General features: G+C 38.0%; 1 protein-coding gene across 1 annotated transcript in view; it reads left to right on the top strand.

Annotated features, from left to right (window-relative positions):
* Window positions 1–22,729, top strand: part of LOC117062424 (lysine-specific demethylase 6A-like) — a 215,907-nt gene that overhangs the window by 189,505 nt on the left and 3,673 nt on the right. The window contains 1 exon segment of the mRNA XM_033175981.1: window positions 21,202–21,328. Coding sequence (XP_033031872.1) covers window positions 21,202–21,328 — 127 coding nt within the window.

The raw sequence follows: 22,729 nt of genomic DNA, 5'->3' as shown, positions 1-22,729 counted from the left end.
CCAGCCAAGGGTGGGTTCAGAAATGCCACCTAAGAGACAAGGCCTTGAGTCTGGAATGTTAGGAATCTACTTGGTGCTCTGTTCTACTGTGGCTGAGTTGGTACTGAAACTACAAGACAAAGTCTCCCCGACTCTTCCCTCTCCTTTTTGCAGAAGTAGTCTGTCCACATGGTTTCTGTACTCCCAGACTCATAGAAAGTTCTGCCTGGCTCCACTGAAGTTCACGGAAGGTCCAAGAGCACTTCAGTCAGCTTATGCTGAATGCAGCCAGATTTGAATCTCTCTCTCTCTTTAAGCCAGCAGGTTCCTTTTTCCTCAGAGGGGGTCCAGGATGCCATCTGTGCCAACGCCTGAAATTGGGAGCCCCCAGGAACTTGCTTTGTGCTCTGCCCCACTGTGGCCACACTAGTGCCCAAAGTGCAAGACAAAGTCCCCTTTACTCTTCCCTGTCCTTTCCTCAAGCAGAAGAAATATTTCCTCATGGCTACCCCAGTTAAGAATGCATTGGGTCACACACCTGAAGCCAGCATAGCCCTAGGTCTCAGCAAAGGATTGTGACAAATATTGTCAAGGTACGGCTGAGATATCAAGGCCCAAGGCCTCTGTAGTCTGCAGATGTTGAACCTTGCCAGAACTAGGTCTTGTCTCCTTCAAAGGAGTGAGTTCTTTTCTGGCCCAGGGTATGTCTAGAAATGTCATCCAGGAAGTAGGGCCTGGAAAGGGGCTTCAGGACTCTGCATGATGTACTCTGGCAGAGCTGGTATTCATGTTGCAAGACAGTCCTCCTAATTCACCTTTTTCTCCCCAGTGAAAAGAAAGTCTCTCCGAGAACTGCAAGCAGTGCTGCCTAGAACTGGGGAAAGCTGACACAGTTACTCCCTTGGCTGCCCTCGCTGCTCTCTCACTTGGTCACATGCATCTCAAGTCCCATGGCTCTGAGCCCAGTACAGCACTAGAATTTGCCTAAGAACTGCAGTCTTTCTGGCAGATACTGACTTTTATGTTCATTTAGTACCCCAGAGCACATTCGTCCGTGTTGATGGGACCAGCTAGAACTCAGGTTCTGACTGCTGTGAAGGACAGTTCTCTGGCTAGATCTGTCTAAATGCTCCCCCAGTGGGTGCCAGCAAAGTGACACCTCATGTTGCTTTTCACTGAGACAAGGCAGAGATATTTTCCTCATGTTGCTTTTCACTGAGACAAGGCAGCACAGAATTTCAATGCAAAGTCCAACAATCACGGCTCTCTCTCCCCCAAGCACACATTCTTTGCTCAACATAGTCACTGAGAGGGATTGGGGATGGGTGGTATCAGTGATTCAAAAGTGTCTTTTCTACTTCCTTCAGTGCCTTTTGAAAAATATTGTGTCAAAACTAGATACAGTGATTGCTTACCTGAGTTTTGGTTCTGATGAAGGTGCTTCTGTGTGTGAATAGTTGTTCAGTTTGGTGTTCCTGCAGGGGTAATGATCACTGGAGTGTCCTTTTCGGCCCTCTTGCTCCCTTCTAAAGTATCGTATAGTTAACCCTTTAAATTGACAACAACTTAATTTGGATCACATACAAAGCACAACATTTTTACTGCCCTGTAGATAACACACTCTTTGTGCTGTTAAAGTTAGGGTTTGCCTCTTTTAACATTATATTAGCACATTTTAATCTTCTAACTTTTGTATTAGGGTTAAGAGTAAATCACCACTTTTACAGTGTTGCATTAATTTTTATGTGTTCATAAGTTTACGTTCAGAGTTATGTTTTTCTGTGTTTTTGCTTTGCTTTTTAATGTGTTTTTGTTTCAATTTGAAGAACTTCCTTAAGCATTTCTGTTAAGGCAGATCTCGTGCTAGCTCACTTAGTTTTGTGTGTCTGAGAAAGACTTTACATCTCATTTAATTTTAAAGGATAATTTTGCTGAGCATATTATTTTTTGAGGGCAGTTTTTTTTGTTTGTTTTTCCTTGCTCTGAGTATTATCCCAGTCTTCTCTGGCTTGTAAAGTTTCTCCTGATTCCCTTCAATTTGATGGGTTGTTCTTTTACTATTTTCAGCATGATTTTAAGCAATTATAATGTATCCTGCAAAGATGTCTTTATGGTTAGCTTATTTGGAGTTTTTGGGCATAATGAATTTGAATATGCATTTTATTCTCTAGTTTGTTTTATATCCTTCTTCCTTTCTCTACTTATTCATCCATTCATTCTTTCATTTTTGACAGGGGGTCTTGCTCTGTTACCTAGGCTAGAGTGCAGTGGTATGATTAGGGCTCACTGTAGCCAGAACCTCCCAGTCTCGAGTGACCATCCCACTTCAGCCCCTCTTAGTAGCTGGGACCACAGGAACATACCATTATGCCCAACAACTTTTTTTCTTTTTTGTGTAGAGAAAGAATTTCATCATGTCATCAAGGTAGGGCTCAGTCTCCTGAGCTCAATCTCCTGACTTCAAATGGTCTGTCTGCCTTGGCCTCCCAAAGTGTTGGGATTACTAGTCATGAGCCACCACATCTGGCCATTATTTATTTTAAGTAGGCTCTGCCCCTTTGTGTTTATTTTCTCCTTCATTAGCTTCCATAAGGCATAGAGTGTCTTGATAGTGTCCCGTAAGTCCTATAGACTTTCTCGCTGGGTTTTTCTTTTTTTTCTTGTCCTCAGACCGGGTAATTTTGAATGATCTGTGTTTGAGTTCAGTTAGTCCTTCTACTGCTTCACTGAATCTTCTGTGAAGATTTTTCAATTCAATTACTATGTTCTTTAGTTGCAGTATTTCTGTTTTGTTTTGTCGTAGTTTTTGTCACTTTGCTAAAGTTATTGTTTTGTTGATGTATTGTTTACCTGATATTGTTTAGTAGTCTGTGTTGTCTTTTAGCTCACTGAGCGTCTTTAGGTGATTATTTTGAATTGCTTGTCAAGTAGTTTGTAGATCTTCATTTCTTTGGGGAGAGTAACTCAAAAATTACTATTTTCCTTTTGTATTTTCATCTTTATTTGATATTTTTAATGTTTCTTGTAGCTTTTTGGATGGCTGAGCATTTGAGGGAGTAATCACTTTTTTCTAACTTATGGACTGATGAGCAAAGATCATCACCTGCAGGTGCATGCTTGATGGAGTAGCTTTATGTAGTACAGGGATTCTGGCTTCAGAGTTGTCACAATGGCACTGTTTTTGTGCAGCCAAGGCCACATTTATCTGTTGGTAGTGAAAGCTATTGAGGTTATCTGACTTTTTTCTCCTCAAAAAGGGAAGTCTTAATCACACTAGTACTTGCTGATGCCGGGCCTAGCATGCAGTCGTTTTCATGGTGTCAGTGACATTGGTGTCTGATACACAGGCCATTATGGAGAGGGTGGTCACTCCTTTTCTAGGGGTTTCATGGCAGCTGCAGTGGTCATTGAGGTTGTCAGTTACAGGTATGATCCTCTGCTAGGGACCATGGTTGCTCCTGCTATGTGATAGCCTTGTCTTTTTTACTGTTACTAGCTGTCTCCAGGTATCTGAGCTGTGGTGTTCTCTTCAGTCACCAGGGTGGGAGGGCATAGTAAGGAAGCAAGTCTTCTGACTACTGCCCCTGAGCAAGCTAGTTGCCTGCCCTGCTGTCCTTTTCCCCTGAGGGAAACTCACTGATAAGAGTCCTCTGTTAAATGAGTTGTGCTGGTTTAAGAGATATATGGTACAATAAACATGAAGCTGTTCTTCCTGCCGTTCTGTGAATTTATTCTGTGTCTTTTTTTTGTTTCTTTGCTCTATTGTATGTCTTTGGATTGTTAACTGGACACCTGGTCTCTCTCAGAGTTTTTTCCATTCATGGCTAGCTGTATAATTGTTTTTATTGGCAGATGGAGGCTAGGATTTTTTATTCTACAGTCTCGCTGTTGTGATTTCTTAATAACCTTTTGGGAATTTTAGATTAAGCAGTTAAATGTATATTTTTGTTATTAATAGGATGGCTTTTTCAAAGTATGTCTATGTATTTTGTTAAAGGGAGAGGAAGATTTATCATGTTTCCAAAATTTGTTGGGTCAGTATCTTTTAAAAGTAATTCTGGGCCAGGCACGGTGGCTCAAGCCTGTAATCCCAGCACTTTGGGAGGCCAAGATGGGCGGATCACGAGGTCAGGAGTTCGAGACCTTCCTGGCTAACACGGTGAAACCCCGTCTCTACTAAAAAATACAAAAAGCTAGCCGGGCGAGGTGGCGGGCACCTGTAGTCCCAGCTACTCGGGAGGCTGAGGCAGGAGAATGGCGTAAACCCGGGAGGTGGAGCTTGCAGTGAGCTGAGATCCGGCCACTGCACTCCAGCCTGGGTGACAGAGTGAGACTCCGTCTCAAAAAAAAAAAAAAAAAAAAAAAAGTAATTCTGTCTTTTTTTAAAAAAGAAAAACCTAATGTAAATTCAGAATTTTGTTCTAACAAATAATTTTATAATAATTTTACCAAAATAAATAAATATAATAATTTCACCAAAATAAATAATTTTACCAAAATTGTGAAGCCAGTATAGTGTACCTATGTACTATTTTATCTAGTTACTCATTTGATTTTTGGTCTGTGTTTGGATTTGAAAACTATAAGGGTTTTTTTTTTTTTTTTTTTTTGAGACAGAGTCTTGCTCTCCCACCCAGGCTGGAGTGCAGTGGCCGGATCTCAGCTCACTGCAAGCTCCGCCTCCCGGGTTTAGGCCATTCTCCTGCCTCAGCCTCCCGAGTAGCTGGGACTACAGGCGCCCGCCTCATCGCCCGGCTAGTTTTTTGTATTTTTAAGTAGAGACAGGGTTTCACCGTATTAGCCAGGATGGTCTCGATCTCCTGACCTCGTGATCCGCCCGTCTCGGCCTCCCAAAGTGCTGGGATTACAGGCTTGAGCCACCGCGCCCGTCCACTATAAGGGGTTTTAAAGAACATCCAGCCAAATTTCTACTTACTGTCATAATGGCATTTCTCATTTCCACAGTTTCTGGTTGGCCAGTTAGTAATTTCATCATGGTCATTAACTATAATTCTTGAAACATATTCACAGATTGGTGTAAAATATACTATTTGCTATCCAAATTTATGCAAAATTCACAACGCCAACAAGTGTTTGATAATCCTAGAACTCTGTGCCATACAGTGTGCCTTGCAATAATAGATCCAACAGTATATTAAGACGAAATTTTTACCTCCACATGGTTTAAATTCTAGCACAACCAGAGAGAAAAATTCCAGATAGATAATAAAGTTACTGTTAGTAATACAAGTAAAATTAAATTTGTGGTGGGGTGTTCACTTAAGTGAGAAACCAATGGCAGGACATTTAGGTAGACTTAGTAATTCTGAGCTGCTTTAGGTAATTATTATGAAATTTTATGGAAACATCTTCTGATTTATATTTTAAATCCAGCAATTATGACTTTATGAAAAATGAATGCCGAGTGCAAGATTAGAAGTAGAAAGAATTATTAGAAAGTAAATGCAACAGTCTAACCTAGATTGAGGTTGTAGCACTGGAAGTTGAGTGAAAGATTATGTTGTGGTTATGTTATAAAAATATAGATCGTTTGACTTACTTATGGTTCGGGTGGTGGGATAGGAAGGAAATTGAATTAAAAAAACAGCTTTTATCCTCTTTTGTTCTTATCTAGTGTTAATGAATTTAAAACATATCCCATTTATGTTATTTTTATACTGTCCTATGGTTATTCTTAATATCCTCTAAAACCTTTCCAGTTGGTCAAGATTCCTCTTTAAGAGGTCGGCAGGGAGGGTCTTCTTTCATCATATGGGGTGCTCTCCATTTCTACAGTTCAGTTTAAATTGCATTATCTTTGTGGTAGCAGTTGTCTTACTGTTGAACTAACATACAGATGTAGTTTGTTTCTCTTAGAAGAAAACAAGTACGAGAAAACAAGTTTTCCTCATACTTCCCTTCTGTGATTGATTATTGTGTTTTAATCTAACTACATGTATGTATTTATCTGTGTTCTATTTTACCTGCAGAGTTTTGTTTTTATACTTACAAGATCTGGAATCATTGAATAGTTATTTAATTTATTATGATTTTTTAAAAATCTACTCCCAACTTTAGTTTTTGGTATTAGAACCACCTTTTGTTATAACTCTGATTGAAAATATTACCGAGAATCATTCAACCACCTCTGAAAATGTGTTAATGTCAACAACTGCAATTATTTTGCACCAGCCTAATACTTTTACCAGCCAACAGTGCTACTTTTATATGTATATATGTATGTATATATGGTATGTATGTGTGTATGCAATGTTCACGAATATTTGAGTGCTAACTGAATTTAAAGCAGTGCATGGGTCTTGAAAGTTGATAAATAGATAGTATGAATTCTTACTGTATTTTTTCATTAGGGAGATAATCAAAAGAGACAATGGAGATAGAAAGGTTAAAGATAGCACTTGGGAATACATTGATTGAAAGTTGTAGATTTTATGATGTAATGTCTATAAAGCATGACATTTATCTCAAGTTTTGTTTTGTTTTTTGTTTTTGTCACAGTCTCACTATGTCACCCAGGCTGGAGCGCAGTGGCACGATCTCGGCTCACTGCCAGTTCAGCCTCCCAGGTTCACACCATTCTCCTGCCTCAGCCTCCCGAGTAGCTGGCACTACAGGCGCCTGCCACCATGCCCAGCTAATTTTTTAAATATTTTTAGTAGAGACAGGGTTTCAGTGTGTTAGCCAGGATGATCTGAATCTCCTGACCTCGTGATCTGCCCACCTCGGCCTCCCAAAGCGCTGGGATTACAGGCATGAGCCACTGCACCCAGCCTTATCTCAATTATTGTAGCCTGCATCACATACCTAGAGACAAAGTATTTAAAAATACACCTTTCTAATGTGAAAGCACTTCTTAATAATGGTGACACATGACTGCACTTCAAGACAGTAACAACTTGAAGAAGTTGGATACCAATGTTAGAAAAAGCTGTTGGAAATGTAGAACTTGAGATTTAAAGCAGGAAACTAACTGAGGCATTCTGTGTACTAGTTTGTAATTGCCCTAAGAGAGAAAAAACATTATATATATAATACATATAATGTATATAACATTTTATATATATGTAACATTTATTATATAAACTATATTTAAATATTTAAAATTTTATATATAATATATTACTGTGATATAATCAGGAAAATAAAACACTACAGTATTGCTGTGATAAAAACGTTTATTATATATAGCATGTAATTTTCATTTTGTATTATGAGATGTTACTAAATTTACCTTAAAGCTTAAAAAAAATTTAGTGAAAATATATTTGTTCCTGCCCTTTATCTATGTTCATCAAAATAAAGATTTCTACTCTGATTTTTTTTTAATGAGTTTATCGAACGTGAAAGGAAATCCTCACTTTTTGCAATGCATCATTGATAGTTTCAGATATATGAAATGTATTTTTGGTCTGTATATTCTTTAGATAGTTCTGTGACTCTTCGTTTTCATGAGACTTGTGTATTCATTATGTCTTACTATTGAATCATTTCTTTCAACAGAATCCTTGAAAGGAATTAAGTGATAATGCTGCAGCTACTGGTTAGATTTTTCAGTGTAATTTAAAACGACCTTCTTTGTGTAGTTAAATGGCAGATGTGATCTGCTACAATAGTAAATAAGACTAGCTGTGACAAGCATAGTAAAAAATAAAAACTTTAGAGGGAGGTTACCTAACCTAATTATCAGTTAACCACATTATTAATTCTGGGTTATGCAACAATATTGTTATTTGCCATTTAACGCACCATGATAAATATGAGACCACTTGAAAATCAATCAAAAACAATAGTAAGTAGCACATTTTCTTCTGAAAAGTTGAACTTTTAGGAAATCTTTAATTCAGGGGAATATGTCAGACAGGAATTAGAGTAGAAATCATTCTTTCTAGAATACATAGTTTTAAAAAATCAATTCTCAGTGATCCATCAAAGAATTACGTATTGTAGAATTCATAAACATAAACTAGTAGTTAAAAAGTAAATTTCCTTACCAGGTGTGCACCTGGGTCATCCCAGCTACTCAGGAGGCTGAAAAGGGAGAATCACTTGAGCCCAGGAGGTATAGGTCATAGCAGTGAGCCAAGTCACTGCACTCAGCCTCGATGACAGAGTGAAACTATGCCAATAAATTAATTAATTAATTAATTTTCTGAAATTTAAACAGTTCAATTCCAAAGAAATCAACGTAAAGTTGATTTGTTACATATCCTTTGACTGTCATTTAAAGCATTACTTATATTTCACTTTTAAAATTTACTATCTTAAATGTACATGTACTTTCATTCATTATGCTTCTTATGATGTAACAACTGTTATTTGTTTTTCTTTGACTTTGTAGACAGACTTGGGAGATGTTCTACTTAATGTCACAGGAAAGTGTTAAAAGGAGAGCAGCATAGAATAGTGGTGAGAAATCTAAGCCCTGGAGTCTGATCTGCATATAGTCTTGGTTTCTTCACTTCTTTGTCTTGGGGTCTCATGACCAGTTACTAAACTTCTATAATTCTTGCTTCCTTTTCTGCAAAAGTAACAAATAGTAACAATATCTTACATGATTTTTCAGGAATTATTTGGGCCTTAGAATAGAGAGTGGTCTAAATATGTTTTCAATGTGTGAACTACTAACATTTCAATTGGCACTTATGCCACATATTTTCCAACTCAAAAAGTAAACTTTAATAATGGTAATTATTTTAACTGTGTTTAGGAATTTTTCATATTGATTTCAGATAATGTTTCTCATTTATTGAGCACAAATTGTTCAACCCTTTGCATATCATAATAGTTTTATATTAGTACTTTAACAAAATACTACAGATTTCCTGACCAGATTTATTAAAAAACATAAATTTATTATCTTAAAATTATAGGAAAAGATTATAAGGAAGAATCTGTTGGCTTGTGTTTTCTAGCTTCTTGAGAGTGTACATTCCTTAATTTATGGACACTTTCTTTCTTTGAAACCTGCAAAGTCTGATCATGTCTTTCTCACATTGCATCATTCTGACATTAATTCTTCTGTTTCCTTCTTTTATTTTTATGGCCCCTTGCCATTATATTGGACCCCACCAGATAATCCAGGATAATTTTATGTCAGATTTCAGAGTCAGCTGATGAGATACCTTAAATCAGCAAATTTAATATCCTTTGCCTTGCTGAATGATATAATAACAGATTTTGGGAATTAAGATCTGGACATCCCTGTAATCCCAGCACTTTGGGAGGCCGAGACGGGCGGATCACGAGGTCAGGAGATCGAGACCCTCCTGGCTAATACAGTGAAACCCCGTCTCTACTAAAAATACAAAAACTAGCCGGGCGAGGTGGCGGGCGCCTGTAGTCCCAGCTACTCGGGAGGCTGAGGCAGGAGAATGGCGTAAACCCGGGAGGCGGAGCTTGCAGTGAGCTGAGATCCGGCCACTGCACTCCAGCCTGGGCGACAGAGCGAGACTCCGCCTCAAAAAAAAAAAAAAAAAAAGATCTGGACATCCTTGTTAGGGAGGTGGATGTGGTTGTTATTCTGCTTACTGTATATATGTTAACACTCATCTTACTCTTCATAGATAAATAAATAATGATAAAATAGATATCATTATTTCCTTTTTATAGGTGAGGAAAATCAGATCCAGGATCTGCTCCAAACAAACTAGTTTACTACAGAGTAATGGATACACAGACACTAGAACCATGTTGCTTGTATTTAAATCCCATCTTCCTTTTTTGTATACTTGAGTTTCCTCACTTCCTAATATATTTATTTATGAATCTATAGTGTGCATCAATTGCCCAAGAAAATAAAGCCCCTTATTTTTACACTTTTAAAATTGTTTTATTTTGATATATTTATTTCTAATCAATAGTTTTCCTTATTCTAATATTACAAGTGTATTTTATTTCAAGTATATTTAATCTTATACTCTTAATAAAATCCAACTCTAAAACACCTCTTTTTAGAAGGCTTCATTTCTCTAGCCTGTTGTCCTTGCTATCCATAGTCGTCATCATCTTAAGTGTCTTATCATTGTACAAATAGGTTATTGATTAGGTTAGAATACACTGTGTACAGTAGGTAGATTAGGGTTTTTTGTTTATTTGTTTTTGAGACAAGGTCTCACTGTCACCCAGGCTGGAGTGCACTGACATAATCTTGGTTCACTGCCATCTCCACCTCATAGGCTCAAGCAATCCTACCACCTTAGACTCCCAAGTAACTGGGACCACAGGGGCCTGCCACCACACTGGCTAATTTTTTGTATTTTTGATAAACACAGGGTTTTGCTGTGTTGCTGAGGTTGGTCTCGAACTCCTAAGCTCAGGGAATATCCCGACTTCCACCTCCCAAAGTGCTGGGATTACAGGTGTGAGTTACCACACCCAGACTTGTACACTGTGTAGAATAGAATGTGCAATGTATTTCAAATAGAATTGTCAGGTTTATCAGATGTTTAGTGAAATTGTTGATGGTTATTGTGATACCTTGGTTTTTGTCTTCTTAAAATAATTTAAACAAGAGACACACAGCAAAAGAGGTGTGGCATAAAGTAATTCTTTGCAAAAGAAAAAGAGTGTGTTGAAATGTGAGTAGAGAATAGAGAGAATACGGAGAGAGAGAGAGAGAGAGAAACACAACATCCTGAGAGGGGATGGGCTTCTCATAGGTACGAGATATCAAAGACTGGCCTCAGGGAGACTCCCTGTTTGAGACTCTTACATGATTATTCATAAGGAGGTCAAAAAGATGTTGCTAGTAAGCATGTTGTGGGTGGTCTTCTGGGTGCACTGTAGGTACTTGTTCATATGTCACATGTCTCATTAGCATCTTAAATCTCTACCCATGGGTGTGCTTTTTTTGTATTAAAATGAGCAAGGGTCATTTGAAGATAGGTAAAATCTTCAAATGTACATAAAATCAAAATGTACGTGCTCTTTAGAGGGAGAAGTTCTACTGAAGATAGCTTAGGATGAATGAGCTCAATGACAATGCAAATGCTAAGGCTTACTATGTTGGCTATAAGATCACCCCTGTTGCAGTAGCTTCCCAAGAACACGGTCATTTCCTTGATTACCTATTATGCCCCAAAACATTATTTAGGCTTTTCTTTCAATGCAGAAGCCACTTTTATTCCATGCCTTTTCATACATTCTTGTATCCAAACAACTAAAAGAAAGTCTTAAGAAATAAGATTGATTTGACTCTAGGAGGTGGCTGGCAAGATGGCTGAATAGGAATAGCTCTGGTCTGCAACTCCCAGTGAGATCAATGCAGAAGGCAGGTGATTTCTGCCTTTGCCACTGAGGTACCCTGCTCATCTCGTTGGGACTAGTTAGAAAGGGGGTGCAGCCCACAGAGGCCGAGCCAAAGCAGAGTGGGACGTTGCCTCACCCAGGAAGGGGTCAGGGAACTCCCTCCCCCAGCCCACGGAAGCCTTGAGGGGCTGTACCATGAGAAATGGTGCAGTCAGCTCAGATACTATGCTCTCCTCACAGTCTTCACAATCCGCAGACCAGGAGGATTCTCTCAGGTGCCTCTACCACCAGGGCCCTGGGTTTCAAGCCCAAAACTGGGTGACCGTTGGGGCAGACACCAAACTACAGTTTTTTGTTTGTTTGTTTCATTTTGTTTCGTTTTGTTTTGTTTTTTCATGCGCCCAGTGGAGCCTGGAAGGGCCACCAAGACAGAAGAGTTCAATTCCCTGGAAAGGGGGCCTGAAGCCATGTAGTCAAGTGGTCTAGTTTAGTAGAGCCCACAAAGCCCAGCAAGCCGAGATCCACTGGCTTGAAATTCTTGCTGTCAGCATAGCAGTCTGAAGTCAACCTAGGACGCTCAAGCTTGGTGTAGGGAGGGGTCTCTGCCATTACTGGGGAGGGATGTCTGCCATTACTGAGGCTTGAGTAGGCAGTCTTCCCGTCACAGTGTAAACAAAGCCTCTGGGAAGTTCAGAATGGGCAGAGCCCACTGCAGCTCAACAAAGCCGCTATAGACTGCCTCTCTAGATTCCTCCTCTCTGGGCAGGACATCTCTGAAAGAAAAGCAGCAGCCCCAGTCAGGGGCTTATAGATAAAACTCCTATCTCCCTGGGACACAGCACGTGGGGGAAGGGGCAGCTGTGGGCACACACTTAAACAGTTCCCTACCAGTTGGCTCTGAAAACAGCAGCGGATCTCCCAGCACAGCACTCAAGCTCTGCTAAGGGATGGAGTGCCTCCTCAAGTAGGTCCCTGAACCCCATGCCTGCTGACTAGGAGACACCTCCCAGCAGGGGTCGACAGACACTTCATACAGCGGAGCTCCAGTTGACATCTGGCAAGTGCCCCTCTGAGACAAAGCTTCCAGAGGAAGGAGCAAGCTGCAGTCTTTGCTGTTCTGCAGCCTTCGCTGGTGAAAACCAGGCAAACAGGATCTGGAGTGGACCTCCAGCAAACCTGCAACAGAAGGGACTATTAGAAGGAAAACTAACAGAAAGGACCAGCATCAATAAAAAGGACGTCCAAACAGAAACCCAATCTGAAGGTGAACAATGTCAAAGATCAAAATTAGATAAATCAACAAAGATGAGGAAAAACCATCCCAAAAAGGCTGAAAATTCCAAAAACTAGAATACCTCTTCTCCTGCAGAGGATCACAGCTCCTCACCAGCAATGGAACAAAACTGGACAGAGAATGAGTTTGACGAATTGACAGAAGTAGGCTTCAGAAAGTAGGAAATAACAACCTTCTCTGGGTAAAGGTGCATGTTGTAACCCAATGCAAGGAAGCTAAAAACCTTGAAAAAAGGTTAGACAAATGTTAACAAGAATAACCAGTTTAGAGAAGAACATAAATGACCTGATGCAGCTGAAAAAAACAGCATGGGAACTTCATGAAGCATACACAAATATCAATAGCTGAATCGATCAAGCGGAAGAAATCACATCAGAGATTGAAGACAACTTAAAGTTGCATTGATCCCTTTACCATTATGTAATGCCCTTCTTTGTCTCCTTCCATCTTTGTTGGTTTAAAGTCTGTTTTATCAGAGACTAGGATTGCAACCCCTCCTTCACTTTAAAGTGAAGCATAAAGCCGAGATTAGAGAAAAAAGAATGAAAAGGAATGAACAAACTCTGCAAGAAGTATGAGACTATGTGAAAAGACCAAACATACATTTGACTGAAAGTGATGGGGGGAGAATGGAACCAAGTTGTAAGACACTCCAGGATATTATCCAGGAGAACTTCCTCAAGCTAGCAAGACAGGCCAACATTCAAATTCAGGAAATACAGAGAACACCACAAAGATACTCCTCGAGAAGAGCAACCCCAAGACACATAATCATCAGATTCAACAAGGTTGAAATGAAGGAAAAAATATTAAGGGCAGCCACAGAGAATGGTCGGATTACCCACAAAGGGAATCCCATCAGACTAACAGTGGATATCTCTGCAGAAACCCTAAAGAGAGTGGGGGCCAATATTCAACATTCTTAAAGAAAATAATTTCCACAGAATTTCATATCCAGCCAAACTAAGCTTCATAAGTGAAGGAGGAAAAAAAAAATTCTTAACAAACAAGCAAATGCTGAGAAAGTTTGTCACTACCAGGCCTCCCTCACAAGAGCTCTTGAAGGAAGCACTAAATATGGAAAGGAACAACTGGAACCAACTATGCGAAAACTAGCAAATTCTATGGAGACCGTCAACACTATGAAGAAACTGCATCAACTAACGGGCAGAATAATCAGCTAGCATTATAATGACAGGATCAAATTCACACATAACAATATTAACCTTAAGTGTTAATAGGCTAAATGTTCCAATTAAAAAGACACAGACTGGCAAATTGGATAGTCAAGACCTATCAGTGTGCTGTATTCAGGAGACCCGTCTCACGTGCAGAGACATAGGCTCAAAAAAAAAAAAAAAAGATGGAGGAAGATTTAGCAAGCAAGTGGAAAGCAAATAGAAGGAGGGGTTGCAATCCTAGTCTCTGAAAAAGCAGACTTTAAACCAACAAAGATGGAAAGAGACAAAGAAGGGCATTACATAATGGTAAAGGGATCAATGCAACCAGAAAAGCTAACTCCTAAATATATATATGCAGCCAATACAGGAGCACTCAGATTTATAAAGCAAGTTCTTAGAGACCTGCAAAGAGACTTAGATTCCCACACACTAATAGTGACAATTATAGTGGGAGGCCTTAACACCCCACTGTCAATATTAGATCAACAAGACAGAAAATTAACAAGGATATTCAGGACTTTGAACTCAGCTCTGGACCAAGCAGACCTAACAGACATCTACAACTCTCCACCCCAGATCAACAGAATATGCTTTCTTCTCAGCACCACATTGCATTTACTTGGAAACTGCCCACATAATTGGAAGTAAAACACACCTCAGAAAATGCAAAAGAATGGAAATCTTAACAGGCTGTCAGCCCGCAGTGCAATCAAATTAGAACTCAGGATTAAGAAACTCACTCAAAACCCCACAAATCCATGGAAACTGAACAACCTGCTCCTGAATGACTACTGGGTAAATAACGAAATTAAGGAAAAAATAAAGAAGTTATTTGAAACCAATGAAAGCAAAGACACAACATACCAGAATCTCTGGGACACAGTTAAAGTATTGTATAGGGGAAATTTTTAGCACTGAATACCCACAGAAGAAAGCAGGAAAGATATAAAATCGACACACTAACATCACAATTAAAAGAACTAGAGAAGCAAGAGCAAACAAATTCAAAAACCAGCAGGAGACAAGAAGTAACTAAGATCGCAGCAGGTCAGAATAAGATAGAAACACAAAAAAAGTTCAAAAAATTCATGAATCCAGGTGCTGATTTTTTGAAAAGATCCATAAAATAGACCACTATCCAGACTAATAAAGAAGAAAACAGAAAATAATCATATACACACAATAAAAAATGATAAAGGGGAGCTCACCACTGATCCCACAGAAATGCAAATCATAATCAGAGAATACTATAAACACCTCTATGCAAGTAAAGTAGAAAATCTAAAAGAAATAAATAAATTCTTGGAGACATACACCCTCCCAAGACTAAACCAGGAAGAACTTGAATCCCTGAATAGACCAATAACAAGTTCTGAAATTGAGGCATTAATTAATACCCTATCAACCAAAAAAAACTCAGTACCAGACAGATTCACAGCTGAATTCTATCAGAGGTACAAAGAGGAGCTGGTACCATTCCTTCTGAAACTATTCCAAACAATAGAAAAAGAGGAACACCTCCCTAACTCATTTGATGAGACCAGCATCATTTCGATACCAAAACCTGACAAAGACACAAGAAATAAAGAAAATTTCATACTAATGTCCCTGAACATCAATGCAAAAATCCCTCAATAAAATACTGGCAAACTGAATCCAGCAGCCTATCAAAAAGCTTATCCACTGCAATCAACTCGGCTTCATTTCTGGGATGTAAGGCTTGTTCAACATACACAAATCAGTAAACGTAATCCATCACATAAACGGAACCAATGAAAAAAACACATGATTATCTCAATAGATGCAGAAAAAACCTTCAACAAAATTCAGCACCCCTTCACAAAGCTCAGTAAATGAGGTATTGATTGAGCTATTTATGACACACCCACAGCCAATATCATACTGGATGAGCAAAAACTGGAAGCATTCCCTTTGAAAACCAGCACAAGACATGGATGCCCTCTCTCACCACTCCTATTCAACATAGTATTGGAAGTTCTGGCCAAGGCGATCAGGGAAGAAAAAAAGTAAAATGTATTCAAATAGGAGGAGAGGAAGTCAAATTGTCTCTGTTTGCAGATGACATGATTGTATATTTTGAAAACCCCATCATCTCAGCCTCAGATTCCTAAAGCTGATAAGCAACTTCATTAAAGTTTCAGGAAACAAAAGTCAATGTGCAAAAATCACAGTTCTTCCTGTACACCGATAATAGCCACATCATGAGTGAACTCCCATTCACAATTGCTGCCAAGAGAATTAAATACCTAGGAATACAACTTACAAGGGATGTGAAGGGCCTTTTCAAATACAACTACAAAACCACTGCTCAAGGGAATAAGAGAGGACACAAACAAATGGAAAAACATTCCATGCCCATGGATAGGAAGAATCAATATTGTTGTTACCATACTGCTCAAAATAATTTATAACTTTAGTGCTATCCCCATCAAGCTGCCGTTGACTTTCTTCACAGAGTTAGAATAAACTACTTGTAAATTTTATATGGAACCAAAAAATAGCTCGCATAGCCAAGGCAATCCTAAGCCAAAGGAACAAAGCTGGAGGCATCACACTACCTGACTTCAGTCTATACTACAAGACTACAGTAACCAAAACAGCATGGTACTGGTACCAAAACAGATACATAGACCAATGGAACAGAACAGAGGCCTCAGAAATAACGACTAACATCTACAACCATCTGGTCTTGACAAACCTGACAAAAACTAGCAATGGGGGAGGCATGCCCTATTTAATAAATGGTGTTGGGAAAACTGGCCTATATGCAGAAAACAAACTCGACACCTTTTTTTACACCCTATACAAAATTAAGGTGGATTAAAGACTTAAACATAAGACCTAAAACCATAAAAACCGTAGAAGAAAACCTAGGTAATACCATTCAGGATGTAGGCCTGGGCAAAAGACTTTATGACTATAACACCAAAAGCAATGACAACAAAAGCCAATATTAACAAATGGGATCTAATTAAACTAAAGAACTTTTCTGCATAGCAAAATGAACAGGCATCCTACAGAATGGGTGAAAATTTTTGCAATCTATCCATCTGACAAAGGGCTAATATCCAGAATCTACAAGGAACTTTACAAATTTGCAAGAAAAAAAACAACTCCAGCAAAAAGTGGGCTAAGAATGTGAACAGATACTTTTCAAAAGAACACATGTATGCAGCCTACAAACATAAAAAAAAGTTATCATCACTGATCATTAGAGAATTGCAATCAAATACCACAGTGAGAGACCATCTCACACCATGTAGAATGGTGAACATTAAAAAGTCAGGAAACAACAGATGCTCACGAGTAGGTGGAGAAATAGGAACGTTTTTATACTGTTGGCGGGAGTGTAAATTAGTTCAGCAATTGTGGAAGACAGTGTGGTGCTTCCTCAAGGATCTAGAACCAGAAATACCATTTGACCCAAGAATTCCATTAGTGGGTACATACCCAAAGGATTATAAATTACTCTACTATAAAAATACAAGCACACATATTTATTGCAGCACTGCTCACGATAGCAAAGACTTGGAACCAACCCAGATGCCCATCAGTAATAGTCTGGATAAAGAAAATGTGGCACATATATACCATGGAATACTGTGCAGCCAAAAAAAAGGATGAGTTCATGTCCTTTCCAGGTATGTGGATGAAGCTGGGAACTATCATTCTTGGCAAACTAACACAGGAACAGAAAACCAAATACTGCATGTTCTCACTCCTAAGTGGAGGTAGAACATTAAGATCACATGGATACAGGGAGGGGAACATCACACACCAGGGCCTGTCGGAAGTCAGGGATTAGGGGAGGAATAGCATTAGGATAAATGCCTAATGTGAATGACGGGTTGATGTGTGCAGCAAACCACCATGGCACATATGTACCTACGTTAACAAGCCTGCATTTTCTGCACATGTATCCCAGAACTTAAAATATAAAAAGTAAATAAATAAATAAATAAATAAGATTTTCAAAAGTCTAGGAGTTTACTGCTTCTGTGGTTCCTAAAGTTGTTTTTTATCCTATTCCTAATACAGTTGTGCAGTAGAAGCTTTATCAGCTTCTATTTTTTCCCCACTTTAGAGCAGAGTATGATAAAATATATAAACTTAAAGTAATTTTGTCTCGATCCTGTTGCCTTTTGGAAGTCTCAGTATTCCTGGTGTTTTATGCCTTAACAGAAGGCCACAATATGCCTGTTCATTTCCCTTCTTTTATATTTTTTAAATTGAATTTGTAATTGTTGTAGGGTAAATCTATTCAAATTGAGCAAAGTGAAGAAATGTCAACACTGCATTTCTGTGGCTGTGTATAGGCCATTCAGAAAATTCAAAAGTTCTCTTCAGATGAAACCTGTATCAAAGCCAACAGTTTGTATTAAAATAAGTCTTGAAATTTATCTTGAATCTTTTAAATATTCTTTACCTTAATACTATTACTTTCTCTATATTCTTCCCTACCCTTTAATTGAATTAGATCCTCATTTATGTGGTCTCCATTAAAGCCTCTACCTCTCAAAATTATTGTTGTTCTTTATTCATTTCCTACTGCTGCCTTCTGAAGTGGTAAGGAATAAAAATTTATTTGAAGAAGAATACATGAGAACATGGAGTAACCACAATTCAGTTATTCAGTATTGTTAATATAACAGCAGTCAGCTTTTAAGATTTCACTGTTGAGGCTTATAATTCTCTACCATCATTCCAGAGAGTCTGCTTGTAGAATGGCTGTTGTAATATATAATAACAATATTATTATTTTATGTTAATATTATTCAACTGTTTGTTTCTGTAGTGTCTATAGAAATACTATTCATTCTTAGTGTTTATTTCTAGCAACCAAGCGTTATTCCTTTGTAGTATTTTGCCTCGTTTTTATATGAAATTTCAAAACTAAGTATAAAGTAATACAATAAAAACTGTGCTGTAATTGTCAAAATAATGAGAATTATTGGAAATGAAAGTTTATCTGCTGAGGAATAAGTAGAACCAAACTGACTGCACAGAACTAAGCTTCATTATACATTCATATACAGGTGTGGTGGCTCATGCCTGTAATCTGAGCACCTTGGGAGACCAAAGCAGACATTTGAGAGCAGCCTGGCCAACATAGTGAAACCACATCTCCACTAAAGTTACAGAAATTCACTGGGTGTGATGATGTGTACCTGTAATCTCAACTACTCAGGAGGCTGAGGCAGGAGAGTTGCTTGAACCCAGGAGGCAGAGGTTGCAGTGAGCCAAGATCACGCCATTGCACTCCAGCCTGGGTAACAAGCGCTAAACTCTGTCTCAAAAAAAAGAAAAAACTAACCCTCATTGTCTGGGGGAACATAATGGTTTTTTTAGCCCCAAGGATTTTATCTTCATGAAAGACAGTTGCACAGGGTGGTGGGATGAGTGGGTACAAAAATGGCAAATGGTGAGCAGAAGAGGGTATGGAAGACATAGTAAGAGTAAGCTTACTTATGTAGGAAATTGGATCCCTAATTAAATAGCCTTATAACATCATGCAAACTTTCCCTTTTTGACCCCCACATTTCCCACTTAGTTAAATGGATATGGATGCTTCTTGCACTGAGCTGTTATGAGAACTGCGTGGCATATCTAATGTACCAATTCCGTGTATTTTGTCTGGTACTAAGCCTTCATGATTGCTACCTCTTTGTGGCACTTTATTTTCTCATTTGGAAACATGGTTGAATTTGCAAAAAACACAAATTCATAAAATTTGAAACATTATTTTCCTGTGAAATATGACGTTTTGAAACACTGTTTTGAAAACATATGCAGTAATATCCCTGTACCCAGAAGTGAAATCATGTAGGAGAAGGATGAGAGGAAAACATCAGTAGATGCTACAGATCCAGTGTGGTTTATATTCTTACTTTTTGACATGAACTGAATTTTTTCACTTGTCTCCCGTGGCACCTCTTTCAGACATACAAAAACTCACAATAAGGCTCTGGTAAAATTCAAATATAGACAAAAATATGGCTTTGTTTCTAAAGAGGCATAACTGCTAAAGGCAAACGGAAAATTATGTATTTTATATTATACTTCAGGAATTTGTCAGGCCACATTAGGCTTATCTTGCTGTACTTGTCTTATGTTTTTAAATGTTTCCATATTTTGTATATAATATCCCTAATGAGTTTGCCCCAGGGTTACTTATAGGAATTTTGATTTAAAAAGTAAAGAAACATAACTAGTACCTGGCAAGCAACAAATGGCAAGAAAAGATAAATTAAGGGCCGGGCGCAGTGGCTCACGCCTGTAATCCCAGCACTTTGGGAGGCCGAGGCGGGTGGATCACAAGGTCAGGAGATCGAGACCACGGTGAAACCCCATCTCTACTAAAAATACAAAAAAAAGTTAGCTGGGTGCCGTGGCGGGCGCCTGTAGTCCCAGCTACTCGGGAGGCTGAGGCAGGAGAATGGCAGGAACCCGGGAGGCGGAGCTTGCAGTGAGCCGAGATAGCGCCACTGCACTCCAGCCTGGTGGACAGAGCGAGACTCCATCTCAAAAAAAAAAAAAAGAAAAGAAAATATAAATTAAGGAAATTAAATCTGCCATTAATGTATATCGTAAAATTGTATGTAAATTTAAATTTATGTAAAATTTAATGTATATTGTAAAATTTAACTGTTATTTAGTCCCACAACAGTTTACAAAACCAAAACAGATAAAGCGTCACGCCCATGATGGTTACACTCACGGGAAAGAAAGATAATAAACAGATGTGGAAAATAATTTTACGTACTGATAATATGATTGTTTTCTCCCTAAATACTTGGTTTGTAATCCCTATAATGATAATTTCAAGTCAATATCTGTAGTGTAGTAGAGCAGCAAGCTCCAAATTAGCGCAAACTCTCCTGATTCCAGGAGGTTGTATGTTTACAAATGGTGTTAATGGCATTTTTATTAAACCCATATCGTGCTTTTTAAGGTAAGTTTAGAGTTGAAATGTACCTCAGAGTATCACCTATACCACCTCTGCTTTGAAAACCTTACATTTGCAGGAACTTTAGCAGACAGTTTTGAGCAGTGACAGCAAATTACAGGAAAATCAAATTACAGGAAAATTATTGTATAATTATACACAATATATTGTTATCCTCACAAGTATGTGTAGGAAAACTATAAATTATAAGAAAAGTTAGTGTGAATAATAATGAAGGATTCTACTATACGATTTTCGAATTAAAATTCAGCAAATAATACTCTTTTGTTTTTCCTTTGTTCTCATATTGGAACTAACTTTGTATCTTATAGTGACCATATACATAGATAATTGTCTGCTGTAGTGCAAAGTTTTTAAAACTATTATATAAATACACTGCTTGTGAGGGAATAGGCAGCCTTCTTGCCTCTCTATAATCATAAAAATCCCAACCTATAATTCAGTAACAGTATTCAGTAGTTACTCTCATAAATAATTTTTACCTACAATAGGTATTGTCTTTTGAAAATTCTGAAGCAATGTCAGACATTGAGAGAAGCTCTTGTTGCAGCAGGAAAGGAGGTTATATGGCATGGGCGGACAAATGATGAACCAGCTCATTACTGTAGCATTTGTGAGGTGAGTAACTATTTTTACTGATAGTTGTTTTGTTTTGGATTCTTTAGGTTTCAAATGTTGTTGCTTTATTTTAAATTTACCTATACTTTGATGTTATGCTTTTGATTGAAATTGACTATTAAAACTGTTAGGCTAAGTTCTCATCTGATATTTCACTAACTAGATATATTAGAAGTATCTCCTACAGAAGAATTTATTTAGTAAATCCTTATCCAAATGATAATCATCTCAGCTTTAGACTAGGAACAGTCCATAACAAGTACACAGATGCCTACAAACAGAATTTAATTCAATATTCAGGCAGGTCAGGATGAAGTCCTTTTTAGTTCATTTTATAAGACATTATTGATATTTCTCTTGTGGCTAAGGTTTACAAGATGTACAGAATAAGTATGTGTTGCTTGCCCTGGAGAAGTGTATATTCTACTTGCAGAGACAAACTATAAATAACACATTGTAATACACATCTAACTGATGAATATGAGAGTGGATATATATACAAACTATTACAGAAACACTGAGGAAAATGATTTGTCTGCTGTTTTTCTCCTCTCAAGCATACAGACTTAACATTTGGGTTCTTGAAGAATGTTCTGATTGCAGCAGAGAAAAATAGCAATAATTGGAGATTTATAGAACATCATTACGCTTTAGGAACATTGTATGGATGGGAAAAGGAATAGTATATTCAGTAAAGGGTAATTAATTATTTCAATGTGGCTGGAAAGTAGATGGCAAATTCTTAAAGTCCATTAGAGTAGGCTGTGTGTGTAGTTTGCAGATCATCTTGATGCATTTTAAGGAATTCGATGTATATGCTGACATAAATGGAGCTTTTAAATTTCTGAGCAGAGGACTATGTTATACGTTTCAGAAAAAAAAAGGTGGTTGATAATTGGATGAAGTGGAGACAAAAAGCAAACAAGTCAGTGTGGACGCTATTAGAATGGTATTAGGAGGTGTTAATGAACATCCTAGACTAGAACATAACCTTAAGAAAGTGAAAAAAAAAAGGGGAGGCATTCAAAAGTGTTTATTACGTTGTAAAATTACCAGCACAGTTGATCCAATGTGGGAATTATGATAAGTAGAAGAACCCTACATTTGCAGCTCAGGTCGCTAGAGTACTGTTATTCCTGTTGATGGTAATAGAAAGCTTCATATTTGGAATTTTAACTCTGTTTAAAGATGACTTAAGGTAATGAAGATTTCACTTTTTTAACTGAAGAAATCAAGCAGAAGTCTGAGGATGCTTGACTAAAATTAAAAGTCTAATGTAAACCTTTAAGTTTGTAATTCTGAGATAAATTGATTAAATTCATTGGCAATTTTTAAATTGTATAAACTCACCAAAGTATATTATTATGAGCTCAAGTGGATTCTAGTTAGGTGTTTTACTTC

This window comes from Trachypithecus francoisi, unplaced genomic scaffold, assembly GCF_009764315.1.
Source record: "Trachypithecus francoisi isolate TF-2019V2 unplaced genomic scaffold, Tfra_2.0 Contig00131, whole genome shotgun sequence".
Classification (NCBI taxonomy): domain Eukaryota; kingdom Metazoa; phylum Chordata; class Mammalia; order Primates; family Cercopithecidae; genus Trachypithecus; species Trachypithecus francoisi.
Note: the sequence above shows the minus strand (reverse complement) of the source record. Positions and strands in the feature narration are given on the sequence as shown.